Here is a 19,908-nt window from a genome sequence, read left to right as displayed (position 1 = left end):
AATCCTTAATTCGATCAAAGTTCTGAGGGGGAGAGGAGGTCACAGAGTCATAGAGAAGCCGGGCTGGAAGGGAAGGGACCTCCAGAAGTCATCCTGTCCAACCCCCTGCTAAGGCAAGATCATCCCTGTCCAAACCATGCCATACAACCATGATCTAAGCTCTAACTCAGACTGCCCTCAGCCCTGACAAAACATAGACCTAACACCCTAACCTGCCACAGGTAAAGCAGGAGAACTACAGCAGCCAGTGTCCTGCTTCTATAAAATGTTGTCACTGTATGTGTTCGAGAGGTGCCAGGTAGAGGACCAGGCTCCCCATTACAGAGGAAGGCAAAAACCCCCACGGTCCATACCAATTTAACCATGGGGTAAAATTCCTTCCTGCCCCTAAATATGATGATCAGCAGGGCTCCTAGTTCTCTCTGATAAAAAAATCACCAATTTTCAGATAAAAAAAAGTAACCCCAAATCCACATTTTCCCATGATTAAAATGAAACAGCACTATATCTATATCTATATCTAGCTAGCTAGAAAAATGTGGATTTTGGGTTACTTTTTTAAATCTGAAAATTGGGGATTTTTTTTTAATCAGAGAAAACCAGTATTCCTGCTGATCAATCTGACCCTGCGCAGGAGGGCAAGACCCTCTAGCAAGTAACCTCCTCTTTGGTTTTAGCACTGGCACACCCCAGTCAAAATCTCCAGCCAGTATCTGGTGCCTCTAGGACAGTGGTCACCAACCAGTGGATCTCAATCCACTGGTAGATCTCGGAGCCTCTTGGAGTTAATCCAAGGCTGGGGTTGGGGGCTGAATGCCCATGTGCATGCAAGTGTGTGCCCCAGCCCAGCTAGATGTCTCTCATTTTGTATTTATGCTTTTGATTAGGGGTGTGAAGCGGGCAGTATTCGATTCAGATACGGCCCGATCTGGGAGACAGTGATTCAACTTGCTGATTTAGGTCACTGTCCTGATTCAATTGGGCTGAATCTGAAGATTTGATTCTGATTCAGAGAATCAGTGATTTTGCCATAGACATGGCTTTATATGTTTTTTTTCTACATACCTCAAGGTACCAGGTGCAGCTCGTGTACTCTGAGATGGTGGGGTGGATGGAGCATCTCATGGGAGCATGGGAGGGTCCCCAGCCCCCCCAGCTCAGCAATCAGCCACAAGAGGACCCCGGGTGCCCCCCCAGACACAGGGCACCAGTCGCTGAGCCAGGGGGTCCCGTGTGCTCTGCAGCGGACCCGGAAGTAGACCACAAGTACTTCTGGTCCACTTACAGGGCCACTGCTAAGTGTGTAAGGGACCCTCCCTCCACTCCCCCGACACTCCTGTGGGATGCTTCATCCACCCCACCATATCAGCATTCACAAGCCGTGCCTGGTACCTCGAGGTACATAGAAAAAAAAAGTATAAAGCTGTGTCTATAGCTGAATCATTCAATCTCTCCAAATTGATTTGGAGGGTTCCGATTTGATTTGGAGAGATTAATGGGTCTCTTGATTCAATTCAGATTTGGAGATTAAGCTGCCAAATCAGGCTGAATCTCCTCTGAATCCAATTGGTGACCAAAGCTTCACACAGCCCTACTTATGATTACTCCTCATTACTCCACTTTGCAGTTGTCCACATTGAACTTCATCCCATTATTACTAGCGCAGCTTTCCAACCTGTCAAGATCCTTCTGAACTATGCTCACATCCTCCAACGTAGTCACAATCCTTCCTAGTTTCATGTCATCTACAAACTTGCTCAAGAAACTTTCTATGCTAGCATTCATATAATTAATAAACGCATTGACCAGCACTGGGGCCAGGATAGACCCCTGGGGACTTCATTTGAAATCTCCTGCCATTCTGATATTGACCTGTTAATAATTACCCTTTGCTTGCAGCTATCAAGCCAGTTATCTATCCACCTTGTAGCTTTATCCAGCCCATATTTCTCCAAATTTGTTTATGAGAACATTGTGTAGGACTCTGTCAAAAGCATTGCTGAAGTCCAGATATACTCTATCCACAGCATTTCCTCCATCCACCCAAGTAGTTACTTTATTAAAGAAAATCGGGTTTGATTGACACTATTTGTTTTTCCTAAATCCATGCTGGCTGCTTGCAATCAGCCTTTCTTCTTCCAGATACTTACAGGTCAGCAGGCCAGGGCAACTTGTCATGGCTTCAGTGGGAGGGGATCAAACCCTGAGGAGTCAGTCAACAAGTCCTAGTAACATCAATAAGCTTCTTTATCAGATTACACAGAACCCCCACATTACACCCAAGACCTGTGTAGGAGGTCAGAACAAACAACCTCACTCTGCCTCAACCCTGGCCATCAAGCCAGATCTAGAGTCTGGAAAGGCTATCTGACACAATCTCTCTAATCAAGAAAGAGCCAAAATAATTAATAGAACACTTCAGCATAGGTGTGTGTGCCCTATGACACAATGGTACACCGAATCCTCAGAGTGTCTCTGTTCTGTACAGGCATGATCAAATGCAAAATACAGTTCCTTCAAGCTCCACAAAAACCTTGAAACAATGTTATTTTTCTCCCAATAGTCTTATGAAAATATTTGGGATTTTCCATGAAAGAATTAAAGCCAACAATGGTCAGTGTTTCAAAAAATATTATGGTAAACCCCAATTTTTTACAGAAAAAAAATTGGAAATTTTTAAATATAACAATACATTTCTCTCACACACAAAAAAATCCATTTCCAATTGACTGGTAAACCAGAAAAAAATCTGGAAAGGATGAGAATGGGTTTTTGAATTTTGGAGGGGGGTAAAATTATCCCTACTTTTGAGTAAACATATAATGATAATAAGATGAAGCATCTCACTTTTCATTTATGGGGAAACATCTTTCTGAAATGCTTTGCATTTTAGGGAAAAATTAAAGAGAAGATTTCAGTCAAAATCGATACAAAATGCAATCAGATGACTCATCTAAAAATGTTTCAATTCCCATTTTTTTCAGCAAATCAAAGCAATTGAAAGATATATGAGAAGATTGGAGTTCCACATTAGTCAGGTAATAAACAGTCCTATCATCTTTCATTTGCATCTGCTTTTAATGTTATTAAGAAAACAACCTTTGGTTACTATTAGACTTTCTAATCCAGAGAGACTTCCTTGCCTAAGCTTCTCCTAAACACAGTTTAAGCTCTGCAGTGACAGGAGTCGGAGGAAAAGAAGAGGTTTTAAAAAGCTATAAAAATCTCTGTGATCTACCAGTTCTACATGCACAGCAAACATGCAACTGACAATGGCTGTCCAGGAATATGAAGTCAGGCCCATGATGGAAAACCAGTATCTTAAAACATTAATTTCTATGGTATAGATAAAAGGACACTTGCACAGTTAAGTTGTTAATTTTTACCTACAAAATCTGGCAGCTATCAGTTATATTTCCCCTCCAATTTGACAAATTAATGAATTCATATGATGGATAAATTTCTATTCAGACTTACTTAAAACCACATGTGCTGCTTACACTCAAGTATAACAAGGCATTTCAAACACTCTCATTTGATTGTTCTCATCCTCACACTGTGAAAAAAATAGTCAGGAAATAGACTGAAGCTCTCCCCCCAAAACCAAGCATTTCCTTGCTGGTAACCTGCACCCCCAAATTACAGACTGAAGCACAATTTTCTATTCAAGTCCATCCCACTCCATCCTGTTCAGAGCTAGCAATTTTTGTGTTTATAATAGAAATAAAAAGAGGCATTAAACGTAAGAGGAACAGTTTACTTGCACAGTGTTCATAGATTCATAGTCATAGATGTAGGGTCAGAAGGGACCTAAGTAGATCATCAAGTCTGACCCCCTGCCCTGGGCAGGAGAGAAAACTGGGCTTATATGACCCCAGCCAGGTAATCATCAAGCCTCCTCTTAAAGACCCCCAGGGTAGGAGCCAGCACCACTTCCCTTGGATGGTGGTTCCAGATCCTAGCCGCCCTGACAATGAAGTAGTGCCTTCTAATGTCCAGCCTGAACCTACTCTCAAACAACTTATGGCCATTATTCCTTGTTACTCCAGGAGGTGCTCAGGGAAACAGGGTTTCTCCCATTCCCCACTGGTCCCCCCGGTAAGTTTGTAGACAGCCACCAGGTCCCCTCTCAGCCTTCTCTTGTGTTAGTTTACTGCTCCATAACAGACAGTGACAACTAAATATAACATTGTAAAAGACACGTTTACAACATCAAACTCTTCTGTTTCAAAATAGCTAGACACAACACAATCTTTCACCCCAAGGACAAAGTGTGCTGTCTTCTGTTAACAGCAACACCCTGTTACTGAGTTATCATTTTGTACAGGAAATAAAGCAAGAAAACAGGAAGTATAGGTGGTAGATTTTGCACTAGCAGAAATATTGGTCTTAACCATACTCACACATGCAGATCCACCCATGCCTCACCCTGACTGGAGAAGCAAATAGCAAGTGACATTTATAGCAGCTCTTCAGAATGGATACCAGAGGGCTGCTGGCTGAAAAGATTAAGTGTAGGGGACTTGATTGTCAGAAAGGTTTGCTTTGTAATTCTCAAGTGCTAATAAGGTTACTTTTGCTTCCATCCCTCTTTGTTGAAGTAGTCCACTTGGAGACTGTCTCCTCTATTAATTGGAGGTTCTTCAGATGCATTACAATAGCCATTATGAATCCTAAGCAGCCTTATAAAAAATTTCTGAAGCTGCCACGGTGGGATGAGGTGGGATCATTCCCAGTCTCCCTATAAACAAGCCACAATATTTACATGAGAGATAAAGCTGGACATGCCTGAATTTGGGGCTTTTCAGATCTGTGATTCTGAGTCAGACAAATTGCTACTGTAGACACATACTACAGTGACAGAGTCAGTACATGAAGCCAGGCTAATGCACATTTTAATTGAGATCACTTTTGCTGAAAAATCCACTCCGGATTAATCAGCATTTAAGTCACCACATAGTAAAGGATAAAACAAAAGCATCTTAACCTAGGTCAGTGGTTCTCAACCTTTTCAGATTGACCTTTTCAGATTTAGGGCACCCCTCTATAACTTTTTTTTTTTTTTTTTTTTTTAATTTGGAGACACCCTGGGTGAGAACCAGAGTCATGCTGCCTCCGCTTGCTTGTGTTCTTCTCAACTGGGGTGTTGCTGTTGCCACAGCCGTGTTGGTGGTGGGACTGCCCCGTTTGCCTTGTGCAAAGCCAGACTGGATAAACTGTAGCAGGAACGCCTGCTTTTACCACAGCCTTCTGGGTCTGCCCCTACCCTCAACACTCTTTCCAGAAACAGAGGGGCACGGGACAGTTCCACTTGCCAGGAGACACTGCATAGGGATGAAGCAGGAGCATGTGCTCCTCCATCTGGCTGTGTACAGGGTGCACAAGGCAGTTCCACCTGGCCGCTGCACTGGCAGTCCCTGCACCATGGCATCCCTGAAAAGGTATAGATGCAACAATGCCCCAGTTGAGAGCTTCTGGTCTAGGTAAAAACTGAACATTGTCCTGCATCAATGGGAAATGTGACAGCACTTTTTCATTTTCTTCTGCTGAAGTTAAATCTGCAGCTCTTAAAATGAAATGACCACCAAATTAGGAGGCTGTTTGAACACACAAAAGGGAAAGTTGCGTTACTGTAAGGTCCCAGAAAACAGCAGCGCAATAATAAATGTGTGCTTACAGTGCACGGCTGTAAAAGATCGAATAAATTGGAGTGCAGAATAAACACAAATAATTACTATTAGGATACAGAGCTTTTTTCAGCTAGGTTATAGTCCAAGCCTAACCAGCAATGGCAGTGACTTGGACCAAGATTTCCAAAAGCAATTAGTGATTTTTGGGTACCTATCTGTGACACTGAAGGGACGTGATTTTTAGAAGGTGACTGATCAGTACTGAGAACCACTCATACAAACGACAGTGGAAGCAATGTTATACGGTATAATGCTCCCAGTTCACATCTTAGTGTTCACATCATTGAAGATGCTATTGGTGCTGTCATTTGGGTCACACTTCCATTTAGAAACAGGGACACAACTTTTAACTAGAGCTCCTCCACTGCAGTCTAGTGGTACATTGTGGGGAAGACTGTACTTTGTGGGGAAGACAGTATTTCACTATGACATTAGTCATCCAGGGATGTCAAAGCCAAGATCTTTTGAAAACTTTATATTTACTTTGAAAGAGCTTTAGAGAATACTATGAATCCCAGACAAACCAAGAAACTGGCTAGAGGTGTGAAGAACGAAGGTAAGAACTGCTAAATGTCTCTGTTGTTGCCATAATAAGATTATAGAGGAAACTTCATTATCATGCAACATATATATACACAAAAATAGAACTGTTTACCCCATTAGTGTTTCTGGGATAAAATACATGGGTCATCTTCATTTCAGCTTCTGTTAATAAAATAAATGATTTGATGGTTTCTTTGGATCCCCTCCCCCCCAGCCCTTTTTGTTTTGTTTAAACCACGTTCATTTCCCTTACCAGGTGGATGAGCTGTATGAAGCCTATTGTATCCAAAGACGACTCTGTGATGGTGCCAGCAAAATGAAGCAAGCATTTGCAATGTCTCCTGCCAGCAAAGCAGCTCGAGAGAGTCTGTCTGAAATCAACAGAAGTTACAAGGAGTACACAGAGGTAGGTGCTGACCTGTTTGGCCCAGGCCGACACAGAATTCCCTCAGGTGCATTGTCATTGTTTTTATGGGAATTTTGACTGAATAAGGACTTCCAAGTGGTGTCTGTAGGTCAGATAATTTACTTTCTGTTTTGTAAAATGTGACTGAACAGAAGCAAATGAAAAACAGGCCCATCCAATTCTCTGGGACATTTGGAGAACTGTAAATACATGCTTTACACTGTAGATCAGAACGAATGAAGTAGTCACAGTGCTCTAAATGACATTTATGTTGCAGCATACCAATACCAATATCACTATCTAAACATGTACACTGGGGCCACTGGGCAGAAAAAAAGCCTAAATCTATCCTGAATGCACCTGTATTCCAACTGAGTCTTAATAGCTTTCAGTAACCGAACAGTACATTTTAGTCCCCACTAACTGGAAACCCATTAATGTAAAGCCATCTGCTATATCTTTTCTGGTCTTATTCATTATGGTCAAATGTATTTCATTAACAGGAAGGTGATATGGAAAAGGTTTTAGTAGCATTACAGCTATAACAGCTTGTAGGCCATTGCAATCTCCTCTGATATAGAAAAAGCATTTGGTAGTGTCCACAGTGCCCATCTCTTGGCCATACAGCCACTTTCATGCTGTATTCCATATATTTTGAAATATAAAAAACAAGTTAAGAGTCACTTTGGTACATGTCCTCGATGGAGCAAGAGAGAAGAAAAGTAACCAGTTTATACCCTTCTCCCAGTGCAAAAAAAAAGAATGTTTGGCTAGATTCAGCTGTGAAGTAAAGCAAACCTTGCTGTCCTGAAATCCACTGAGCTGTACACCTGTCTACCCCAGGGCACACTTGACATATTGATTATAATTTGAAAATACTTATTTTTACCTAGCCAACAGTTTCCAAATACTCCTTTAAAAGTCAGAAGTGGGGGTTGGTCTGATGTCAATCTTCTGTTTTCCAACACAGAACATGTGTACCATTGAAGTAGAACTGGAAAGCCTATTGGGGGAGTTTTGCATCAAGATGAAAGGTAATTACTTCCCCCCTCCCCTTCTCTGCATGAACAGAACTGCAAGAGCTCTCTGTATGCATTCCTGAAAGCTTTGAGAGCACAAGCTAATTTAGGTTTAATGTACGATAGGTTTGTTTTTCCCATCACATCAATTTCTGAGCGTTCAAAACGGTGACTTACACCTACGCCCAATGGAATGGATCACACAGATATGAACATCAAAGTTGCACAGTGAGCTCTTCAATGATCATTCTTCTGATTTTTGAGAGAAGGGGCTAATTAGACTACATCACACACTCATTTTGATAGCCAAAGCAATGCAATTTCTAAGACTACTGTGATCTTTTGCCTCTATTTTTGTAACTGTCCAACTTTTATAACTAAGAAACTGTCATGCCCATGGAACTGAATTTTAAGATATGTTCTTAATTCAATACCAGCGTTTTCAAAGTCACTTTCCATTTACAGAGTCTGATTTTTTTTTTTAAGCAAAATTTGAAGGGTGGTGGTGTCTTACATTTTAACAACTCATCTAGGTCAAGAGGATATTCCCCCTTTCGATCTTAAGACACGTCTTTTTGTGGTAGAGGTCTGACTTCTTTCACTGATTAATGACTCTGAATACAATAGAAGTAGTTTTTACCTGAAGCCAGTCTTACTGAAATAGACATCCTTTGACAATCTTACTGACTCATTAGGTGTCAAAAGTGTTTTTAAGACTCAGGGTCTTAGAGCAAAAAAACTAGGAAAAAAATCTGTTAGATTCAGTTCTACTTGTATATCATGTTTCTCTTTGTTGTCATCAATTGTGATCATTAAAACATAACTGCTGCTTATATGCAGGGGGCAGCCCTTGAGGTTCCTTCTAACTTTATGTTTCTCTACATGAAAACAAAATCTTTAAAAAAAAATTTAACTCCTTATTTCAAATTAGGAAACTACATAGGTTCCCATCCACACTGGGTAAAAGGACGTTGCAAAAACCATTGGTTGGAGGATCCTGAGCTTGCTATTCATGTACAACACTGTACTTCCACATGCTACCAGTCTTTTACAAGCATTAGTTCTATCAGTTGGTTATAGCACCTGAGACGAGAGCTCTATTTAGATAAGGTCAAGCTGAATTGGTGCAGTCTGCAATGATTTACTCCCAGCAAAGATGAAAAGTGGCAACTAGGTTGGGTTGGTTAGTCTTCCAACTTCATCCTTGCAATGCCTCACATTTAAAAGTCCCTGCTTTCAGTGGGGAACTACAGGTGAAATAGTAGTCTACCAGTACACTTTGGTATAACAATAAAAGCATTTAGGCCCCCCCTCCCCCCCGGTTGCCCTAAAATTGCTATGTGGAGACACTGTGCCAGTGACTAGGACAAGCACTGCAAAAGCTTGTTCTGGCAATCAGAGTTCCTGCTGGAGTTTCCTGATTGTAGATGCACACACTTTTGGGTTTGACCTCTTTGTTGCTTATGCTAGAGATGGCATCACAAATGACATGGCTTCAAAGACTTGATCCTTCACTTATTAAATATTCATATCTTCCAGTAAAATGAACGGAAACCCTACTGAAGCTTGATTTTTCATACCATATACTTAAATAGGGAAAAATAAGCTGGCATATAGTAGTCATAAATGCAAATCCTGATTACTAGCAGAAGTCCCTCTTCTGAGGATGAGGAAGAGTATGTAGGCCGTGTTCATACTTATGCTGCGCTGCTGCCAGGTAGCAGCCACCACAGCCAAGCCATTAGAGTGCATGCCCTCTAATGGCAGCTTTGCATGGCTCCATTCAGCAGCTGTGGTACCAGGACACAGACAGCTTCCTGGAAAGACATCTGCTATTGCTGTTGAAGGGAACAGCAGCTGACAAAACGCCCAGAAAGTGCCTACATGTGTCTTCTATTGAATATCAGGTGGTGGCAGAGCCTCAGTTTTGCAGGCAGAACTGTAGTGCAGGGTAGACTAGAACAAAATCAGAATATTTTCTAGTTAAGATATTTAAGATTTTCCATAGGATAGTTTCATCTTTTCAACAGAAATCATCCCATAGATCAGTGGTTCCCAATCTGTGGTATGCACACAACAGTGGTACAACCTGCCAGTGGTACAGATTTACACTAATTACTTTATATGACAAAAATTTGCGGGTGGTACTTAAGATTGAACTGAAAAATTTGCTGGTGGCACTTAAGAATGTATTGTTTTAAATCGGTGGTGCGCAATGGGTCCAAGTTTGGGAACCGCTGCCATAGATGATTAAATTCAGTCAGAGGCGCTACTGGACCTTTCAAACAGCAACAGCACTAGAAAATACAGGGTATAAAGCAACACTGTGTTTGTGACACTGGTTGCATCTACATGAGACACTGACCATGCACTTACTGTGCAGTCATTTAATACTTGCATATCCAAGTACTAAATGACCATGCAATAACCAGAGCTATTGCGCAGTAGCTTCCCCGCATGGCTTTGTGGTGATGCTGACTGCACAGTAGCTCATTACTACTGCACAGTAGCACCTTGTCACAGTTCATGCCCCACAGTGCTACTGCACAGTAGTAACAAGCTATTGTGCAGTAAGTGTCTTGTGTGGACACAGACACTGTGGCATATCCAAGTAACTCTGAGGGTGGAACTCCGAACTTTAACCCTTTTCCATTGTTTCAGTGCAAGCTGGTTTTATTTTGTGCATCATGCATTAACACTGGGGAAGACCCCACTCTCTTTCACATGCATTAATTGAAGGCCATGGACAACATTAGTGGGAGGTAAAAGGCACTAGCAGTATTTTCATAATACATGCTGTTAAAAAAAAAAAAAAAGCAGCCACGATCACTTTTCACAGTTCTAAAATGACCCGGCCAGAAAGGTTAGCCCTCCTATTGGGATCTACGCTGGTGTTCCAAGGATTAACAAAACAGCATCATATATCATAAGAAGTCCCCCCTGCCCCTTCCCGGAAGCACCTTCTCTAGGATTCTTCTCCAGGCCTGCCTGAAAATAAGAAGTTGCAGCCTGTTGAATGACAGCAGAGAATAAATTACAAGGTCAGAAGTGAGCACTGTGATCAGCTAGTCTGAGCTCATATATAAATCCATGTCAGAGGATCTCCCTGAATTTATTTCTGTTGAATCTATAGCACGTCTTCTAGAAAAGCATCCAGTCTTAATTACAAATTGCCAATAATGGAGAATGCTTCTGCTAAGCTGTTCCGACGGGTAATTTTGCTCACAGTTAAAACTGTCCGCCTTGCTTCTTTTTAACTTCAATGTCCAGCCACTGAAAAGCCCTCCATTATCAAAACATCACTTGCCCCAGTCTGTATCTGTAAACCACGAGCAAGTCACCACTCAGCTTTTTCTTTGTTAAGCTAAACAGGTTGAGCTTCTTGAATGTTATGGGCTACTGTAATATCACAGGCATGGTGCTGTCTCCTTTCCCAAACAAATGCCTGGTAGGCCAACTACCTCTCACCAGGTTTGTTTAAAAAACAAAGACGGAGCTACATTTTTAAACCACCCTCTCTCCCCTCTCCTTCATTCTCTTTGGCAGAAAAAGGACCTTTTATTTACATCAGAACCTTTCAGCGAGTCATCCCAGCAGAGATCAAGTTAGCTAATAAAAGCACTAGTGGGGAGAAGGAACCGGAGGCAGAGTGCTAGTAAATGTAAATTATTTATAAACAATAAATAAATTAGAAAGTGGGAGGTAATATGAGTATCAAGCAGAGAGCTGCACTATTCTGCTGAGTAGCGAGGAGAAAGTGGAGGATGTGCTGTGGTCTGGTGAAAGAAACCATCAAGGAAGTGCAAGGGAAGGGTCCTTATGAATAAAAGAACAAAGGAATTGGGGAAATTTGGGTCCAGATCCATCATCCAGTGGCTATATCTATATGTATAGCCATATACATATATTAGGCTGTAGTCAGAGGTTGTGTGTATACTATGTGCATACTGTGACAAGTGTGATCTGGAAACCTAGACAGAATAGTTCTGTGTCTAACTTCTGTGCATCTATGAAAATAAGATAAAATAAATAATTCTGCTCCTTATCATTTGAATCTATATGCAATGTATTTTTATCTGTTTTGGGAACTCTCCTGAGCCTTGTGATATTATTAGGCATTTTTCTTAAAACCTCCACTTCTGGAGTCTTGTAATTACATTAGATTCTTTTCCTTTTTCTTTCGAAGAGAATTTCCAGCCCTTGTTGGTTGCAGAGTAAAGCTTGAAAGTGTGAATCCTGAAGGCTTAAAAATAGAGAAAAAAATAAAGAGAGCCTTGATGGCTTCAAAATATTATTTCTAAGCTAATCTCATGATTAGTTGAGGACTAATGCATGGTTTCTGAATGTTCATGGAAGGCAGCATTAGCATTTGTTGGAGTTTTATATCAAATTCTAAAAACATCTTCAGGTCATAGAGCTAGTGCCTATGGGATTGGCTTGTGAAGGGTTGCTGCCACCTACAGACAAGAACTAGACACTTCAAGTATGAAAGGCATATAGCATAACAGCCTCTCTCTAAGTATAACTATGTGTACAATTAGTAGCACTCTGTTAGTCTTAGGATGGTGGTATACTATACCATGAAAGTATTTTTAGCATAGACCACCTTCTGTCAGCAAAACTGAATGTTTGCTGGTATGGCTTATTTTAAAACCCCCAACTGGAACAAGATATAGCGGTAAAAGAGCAAGGCCTCTTGCCACCATGGATACCTTTAGTTAATCCTTTTATACTCCTCACCAATTGGCAAAAGCCTATAGTATAGCTTTAGTTACAGTGATCACTTTTACTCAGTCCTATCTGTACAGTCTAGATAGTGATGGTGGTCTCTCTTTATATAAAATAAACCATGCAGCATAGATTGGAATCAAGTTACCTACATACCTTCTTTGTGCAATTCAAAGTATTCTCTTTTTATGTTTTATTAAATATTTGCATTATAGGTATTGAACAGGAGAATTTGGTCCACAATATCTTGTGGTGTCATCTGGCACTTATATCAATATAAGCTGCTTAGTGTTGCTGGACATGGCTTCAATGTTCTGCAATTTCAAGAGGTCAATTACATCAGGGATGTCCGACTTAGTGTCTGGGACCACATCTGCAGGGGCCTTGCCCCCCTGGCTGCAAGCTTACCCTGACAACATGTGGGCAGGTGGTATCCTGCCCCCTCCTTCCCCACTGCAGCAGCACTATAGGCTGCACCGAGCTGGCACCACCCTGCCCTACCCTGCCCTACTGGGGCAGGAAGTGAAAGCCAGAGAAGGGAGGGGAAATCTCGAGGCTGAAGCCAGAGCAATGAGGGGAGTGGTGGACAGGAGAAGCCTAGGGCTACAGAATAATCCCCTGTGGGCTACATGTGAGGTGGGTTCAGCCCCTCATTAAGGGAGTACAGATTTCTGATGCACATGGCCTGAATACATGAGGGAGTGTCTGGGTACTGCTCAGGTCTTAGATATGATGCATTTATACTGACAGAAGGAAGACTGAAACAAAGGAAGTCTTCTGAAATTGATCTCAAATGTCGTTTTCTCCTAGGTCTGGCTGGCTTTGCTCGTCTCTGTCCTGGAGATCAGTATGAGGTGAGCGTGTTGGCAGTTTGCACAGTATAAAAAAGGCAGACGTCCATTACTTTGCACATGAACACACACGTCAATTTGTGCTAATGCTTCCGGAACGAGCCGCTTTTTCTCACATGTGTCCTGCTGTTCTTTCTATTGTGAACACATCAAAGGCTTCACCTGAGTAAAAGCTTCAGGATCACATACAAAGCACTGGGTGATAGCTATCAAGAAAACCGGTCTGGAAGGCAGGTCTCTTAATACCTCACTCTTGACATTAGTCTCCACTTGCTTGGCATAGATGGCATCTCCTACACCCAGTCTGGGTGATTGAATGGACCAAAATTAGTTTGAGCATTTGTCATCAATCTAACCCAGTTACAGAACTTAACTCTACCATGAATTTGAGGGGCAGACACACACAGACTAACCAGGGCTGAGGCCCAGATATTCTGTGTTGTGACACTGTGTCAGTATCTAATGACTGTGTTCTCACAGTGGCAAATACCACCATGTACTGAGACACAGGCTAACCAGGAGGGTAAACCAACTCAAACCTTTATAAAGATTTTTTTTTAAAAGTTATGGTGAAGGAGCCCTACCCCTCATATAAAAAACACCCATGTATTAATCTAACTAGGATCGTTTCTTACTTGCAGTGGCAAGTCCCCTGCTGGGGGGAGACAAGCAACTAGCCCATTTCTGTCTTCTGTTGATGGCATGTTTTCTGTACAGAACATTGGCCAGATGTCCCACATCTGTCTTAGCTGGATCATCCACTAGGGTGTCCTGGTCCTTTTACCACTTTGAAACATAGCATTATACTTCATTTCAATTGGTGCTGCTGCCTACACAAAATCTTGCAAGAGTTGAGATTCCTCCCTTTGCCCTGTGAGAATCTCGCAGCTCCTGGAGCATCCTGCTTCTTGAAGAGAGAGGTGATATCCAGTACTGAGGAGACAGCTGATGAGGAAGCTGGGCCTTGTGACATAAGGAGGTTGTGTGGGAGCCAGAGTAGGATCTGGTATGCAGTACTCCCTAGAGATTCACAGCATGCAGACAGTTTTTTAGCCAGCATATTAACCTGGCAAACCTCTTCTCTGAATCTGTACAAGTCTGTCTGGCACCAGTATTATTACTCAGTGACATCAACTCCTTCTCAACCCAGTGGCTGAAAAGGAAAAAGATTTTCTTTTCATCTGCTGCTTTCCTGGCTTTTCAAATGAACAGGAAAATGTCCTTTCCCGTGGGTGTTCCTCCATGCTTAATAAGGATACACAGTTCCTTCTTCAGGTGCATTTTAGAAGCTACCCTTTCTCCACTCCTGTAGCCTGGTATTTGTCTGCTGAGAGCATGGAAGCAAATAGAGAAGACATGGGAACTGGAGAACATGCATTTAGAAAATAAGAGTTTTTCTCTCATAGATCTTTATGAGGTACGGGCGACAGCGATGGAAACTAAAAGGCAAAATAGAAGTGAATGGCAAACAGAGCTGGGATGGAGAAGAAATGGTCTTCCTTCCTCTGATTACTGGGCTGATTTCCATTAAGGTAAAAAAAAATCACAGTTTCCAGTTTGAATAATGCTCTGCTAAGAGCTGCCTATAAAGCTGGAACACTGGTATAGCACTTTGCACTCCAGATTCAGCATGAAGATGCACACCTTTTTTGTTATGCACTCAGTGACAGAGACCAGTTACCTCTGGCATTACTATGGTACCTTACTGTATCATAATAAAGTACTACAATCATAGCTATATTATGATACCATCTACATATCAGTCAGTTTGTGGGAAATTATGTCCTGACTCTCCCTTAGCATTGAACTAACATCAAACCTTCATGAACATGGCTTCAGACTGCTACTTTTCTCAAACAAACTGAAGCAAAAAAATGGAAAACTGTGCATGCCTTTACAAACTGATTTGCTGGAATAAGGAATGACAACTTTTAAGCATGGTAGGCTGAAGAGATATAGAATGTTCTGATTTGAGCTTGCACAGCAGACTAACCCTGAGTGGTTCAGCGCATACCACTTTCCACATGGCTGCACTGATAGGGTAACACAAATGTCAGTGCTTAACTGCAATAGGAAAGGGTGCAATATCAAAAAACCTTAACTTAGACAGCAAGGCATCTGAGGCCTCCAAGGTATTGTCTATACTACTAATCTTCACTGGATAGAATGTCAGATCTGCTCAAGTAGGTGAAATTAAGTTATAATCTGAAGATTGGGTAGCATACAAAACATTGCTTTTATCCTTTTTCGCTAACTTCTTTAGCATATGCAGAGCTCTTGGTTTGGGACAATTTAAATAAGACAGTCCTAAAAATGATCTCTCTGTGAAATACTATCCATAAAACTCTGCATAAATATGTGAGCTGCTTTAAAAACTGATTTAAAGGAAAACTCAAATGAATGAGATGTGTGTGGCAAACCTAATCTGTTGAAGAAAGGAAAATCCAGATCTAATAACACAATTCCTAAATTTTAATGTAAGTACATGAAAAATGTTATGTTGGGCAAGTGTGAACTATGATTATTTAGGCTTGACATGCTAAACACCTTCACCATTAAGCTTGATGGACTATTCTATCCACGGAGTTGAAGTTAACAGATTTTGGGCCTGATTTTCAAGCAACTTCATGGCCAATTGTGCTCCCAATTTCTACACAATTTTGGGTCTGTTTACACTCATCTAAGGAGTCCCCTGTGATTCAGTGGTAGAATCCTTGTCTACCACACAGGAGACCTGGATTCGATTCCCAGACACTTATACAACTACAGCTGTGGAGGCACCAAACATTTGGACTCAGTCTGATCTCTGGATTCTGTCTCAGCGGCCTAAAGGGAGGTTGGAAGATCTGGGCAGCCTCCATGTCTCTGAAAATTCCTGCCCAGTCTTATGCATCAAAGGTCTGGGTGGTCCTCATACATACACCATGATCCAGGAGGATCAACAGTTGCCACCACACTCACCTAATCCTAGTAATTTGCATATGTGGTTGCAAACATGATTTGCACATGCAAACAAAATAATCACGTGCATTTTGCAGGCACGATCATAAGTGAGTGTGCATTTTATTATATGCTATAGCTCATGGAAAAAAAATTTAAAAATAGCCTTAGAATATCTTATACCAATGTTTCAGAAGACACCTACCCAGGTTCCCAGTAAGAAAGCCAAATAATTAGCTTTTAATTCAACATATATGTGCATATATATCATTAAATGCAACCACACACACACATTTTATTTATATATATATATATTCCCTACTACAGCTGTTTTCCTTTGCAGGTCACAGAAGTTAAAGGACTTGCCACTCACATCCTGGTGGGAAGCGTGACCTGTGAAACAAAGGATCTGTTTGCAGCCCGTCCTCAGGTGGTTGCTGTTGACATCAATGATCTTGGCACGATAAAGCTGAACCTTGAAATCATCTGGTAGTAAGTAGAAGTGTTGGACAGTTCTGTGGCGCAGTAGCTTCTCAACCCCCCATGGAATCTCATTCTTTAGATTCTTTGGTGAAGAGCGGTGAGAGAGAATGATGGCCCACTGGTGGGACTTGAGAGACCAGGGCTAAGCTCTTTTTCCAGCTCCAGGTTCTCTGCATGACCTGGGGCAAGTCTCTTTGTGCTTCACTTCTGCATCTGCAGAATAAGAATAATAGCATTTCCCTCCCTAACATTAAAGGTGTTCACACATGATAGCAAGGGGAGCCATACAAGTACTATAGATCAGAGGTTGGCAACTTTCAGATCACAGGTCAGGTCTGACCCAGGGAGCCATTGGACCTGGCGTGCAGATCCAGGGCAGATGAGGGGCTATTGCAGTATACTACACTGCAGTAGGGAGAAGCAGCAGTAGCCATGGCTAGATCCTAACACCCACCCTTTCACCTCTGACCCTAGTTGAGTCATTCTATCTTGCAACCTGAAAGAGTTGCCAACTGCTGCCATAGAAATACTACTTGAAACTCAGTTAATCAGAATGCAAAATTGGGACCTTAACGTACATACGAAAATCCCATTTTACACTGGAGTAAACATTAGTGGAACTACTCCGGATTTACACTTGCATAACCAAGAACAGAATTTAGGTCAGGCTGTTGAAAACCAGCATTCGTGTGCCTGACATGTGCCTCAGGGCAATCCTGATGTTCTTCTCTCATAGCAGTAAGCATAGACAGACACAGTTAGAATTCAAAGCAAGACTTCATGGCATTTAATGAAGCAGCTACCTGTTATCTTTAAACAAGCCCTGAAGAATTTAGTTTTTACGCTAGTGTACTTTTTTCCTTATACTGCGATGAAGTACATAACCAATGATGACAACTCCTTCATCTCTTTATAATGCAACAGCTCTTTTAAAAGTTGAGCATCTTATTGCTATTCATGATTCTTGTCAACTTGAATACAAGAATGTTCTTCATGCTGTAGGAGTCGCATCTCGGAGAGTACATAAAATTATTCCTGGCGGTGGATTACTTTTATCATAAATGAAAATCACACTTCTAAGCTAGCTGCCTAACAAACAAGGTTTTAAAAAAACCATTTTGGTTGAAAAAAGATCTTTTTCTCAACTCGATGCTAAAAATCAGCATTTCAATAGACTGTTCTAATTACACTTTTTTTTTAAATGTTAAGGGACAACCTCCCCCTCCCCCTCTCTGTATTTGCAGTTCAGTCTCACTTGGCCTAATAACTGTGGCATTATTTTTGCAGCCCATTTGATGTTGAGGACCTCACCCCCTCCACAGGGAATGTGAACAAGGCATCTGCTCTCCAACGGAGGATGTCTATGTATAGCCAAGGCACTCCAGAAACACCAGTCTTCAAGGATCGCTCATTCTTTGTAAGTGAAACTTAGCCTCATTTGTCAAATGATAAAACATAGTGCCTTACCAAGCAGAGTAAATGCTTAACTGCTTTATATTCATAATGCATTTTCTCCATCTTAAGCAAGATGTTCTTTACAAGTACTTTATTTAAATACACACACTTTTAGCCATTCAGCCTAGAAGGGGAAATATGACTAGGTTCCCACAATCTTAAAATATGTTAAATTATTTGTTGCCCATACTTCTTGCTTATGTGTTATATTCTTTGCAAAGACTACAAAATCTCAAACTGCACAACTACAAATCATAATAAAAAAAAAAATCCTGTTTAATCTCATTCCGGGTGAAATTCACCACTATGCAAGAGACCTCAACAAAGTCAATATGCCACTTTAAATCCCAGTTAAATCTCAGTCTGAAGAATTAAGCAAGAGTTTGGCCTTCTGTAGGCTATCTGCACTGATGTGAATTTCACTCATAACCGGTATGCGTAAAAGCCAGCCATTTAAGTGTTATGAACTGTGAAGCCTTCAACTAACTCTGCACTTTGCTTTCACTGGTGAAGAAATGGTTGCATCGTCCACAAGACAAGCTGCAGTTGACAGCTTTTGATGCTCTGCAAGACACTTTCTTTGACAAGCTTCGGCGTAGTCGCTCTTTTAGTGACCTGCCATCTCTCAGGCTGAGGCCTAAAGCAGGGCTTGAGCTCTATGTGGGTTTGGCTGGCGAGAGGTCTCTGTGCGATGAACAAGTGTCTCAGGTCTGAGAGTGCCTTTTAACTCTATGCATGCTTTGTTTGCTCTTTTGCATTGTAGTTCACTTATTTTGCTGACTGGCTACAGGTGAGACTACATCTAGTGAGCTGAGCCAAACGGGCTCTCATTGAAGTCAACAGCAAAATGGCCACTGACTTCAGTAGAGCCAGGCTTGCAGCTTTTTATCTAGGAATGAGGCAGAAGTAAAGAGACAAGAGCACACGCAAGTGAAACTAACTGGTTTTAGGAACACACAGCTAGAGTGGGTGGTACTCAACATTTTTCTAGTAACCCAAATTCCACCACTGAAATAATTTATTTTTAAAAATTACACATATAAAGGGGGTAAAAAAAATTAAATATAGTTAGACTGAAAGATACTAATAGCATTGGAAAGTAATTCAAGATAATTTTCAATGTTTTAATCATATGTACTAAACCATTTTATAAATGCTTATGGACACTGTCAGCTAATTGTCAGCAAAAACTAGTCATTTCACATCTGTGTTATGTCCGTGTGTGAGGAACATTTGCAGTGCACTTCAGAAAACTCAAGGCCTATTCTAGAACCTAGATTTCATGTTTCCTATGATCCTTTTGAATAATGCTGACACTTCCCACTTTTCTACATTTTTCCTTATACTTTTAATATATTCTGTATTTCACTTCCCAATCTCCATTTAAAATATTAGATAAAATTCATGCCAAAGCTCCTGATAGTTCAAACTATAAAAAGGCATACTATAAAAGGCATTAGAAATCTTTTAATCTCCTATGTATTTTGTACCCAAAGGCTGCATTGACATGTGCACTTTACTGTGCGGTACACCAATTAGCTGTGGAGTAAAGCATCACTGGCTACATGTATGACAGTATTATGGCACAGTAAATTAATTAACATCACCATAAGATAGTACTGTCAGAGCCAGACAGTACTGTTTTATGGCAGAGACAGTACTATCTTATGGCGGATTAATGAACTGCAATTAAATGTACGCATAGATGCTGACCACAGGCATAAATTGCACCTGGTCAACCCAGTCAGTAGGGGGCCAGACTCCCATCTGCTGCGTAGCCACACGGCTCTGCA

At 41.3% G+C, this 19,908-nt stretch overlaps 1 protein-coding gene across 1 annotated transcript in view; it reads left to right on the top strand.

The window, feature by feature from the left end:
• The window catches only part of RIPOR2 (RHO family interacting cell polarization regulator 2), a 91,248-nt gene that overhangs the window by 47,385 nt on the left and 23,955 nt on the right, over window positions 1-19,908 (top strand). Inside the window, exons 6-12 of the mRNA XM_090039498.1 lie at window positions 2,985-3,038; window positions 6,490-6,639; window positions 7,610-7,673; window positions 13,197-13,240; window positions 14,644-14,769; window positions 16,521-16,669; window positions 17,948-18,077. Coding sequence (XP_089895624.1) covers window positions 2,985-3,038; window positions 6,490-6,639; window positions 7,610-7,673; window positions 13,197-13,240; window positions 14,644-14,769; window positions 16,521-16,669; window positions 17,948-18,077 — 717 coding nt within the window. The remainder of the gene's footprint in view (window positions 1-2,984; window positions 3,039-6,489; window positions 6,640-7,609; window positions 7,674-13,196; window positions 13,241-14,643; window positions 14,770-16,520; window positions 16,670-17,947; window positions 18,078-19,908) is intronic.

Source organism: Crocodylus siamensis, chromosome 3 (assembly GCF_052110815.1).
Source record: "Crocodylus siamensis isolate JL-2025a chromosome 3, ASM5211081v1, whole genome shotgun sequence".
Taxonomy (NCBI): domain Eukaryota; kingdom Metazoa; phylum Chordata; order Crocodylia; family Crocodylidae; genus Crocodylus; species Crocodylus siamensis.
The sequence above is the reverse complement of the archived record's forward strand: the minus strand, read 5'-3'. Positions and strand labels throughout refer to the sequence as shown.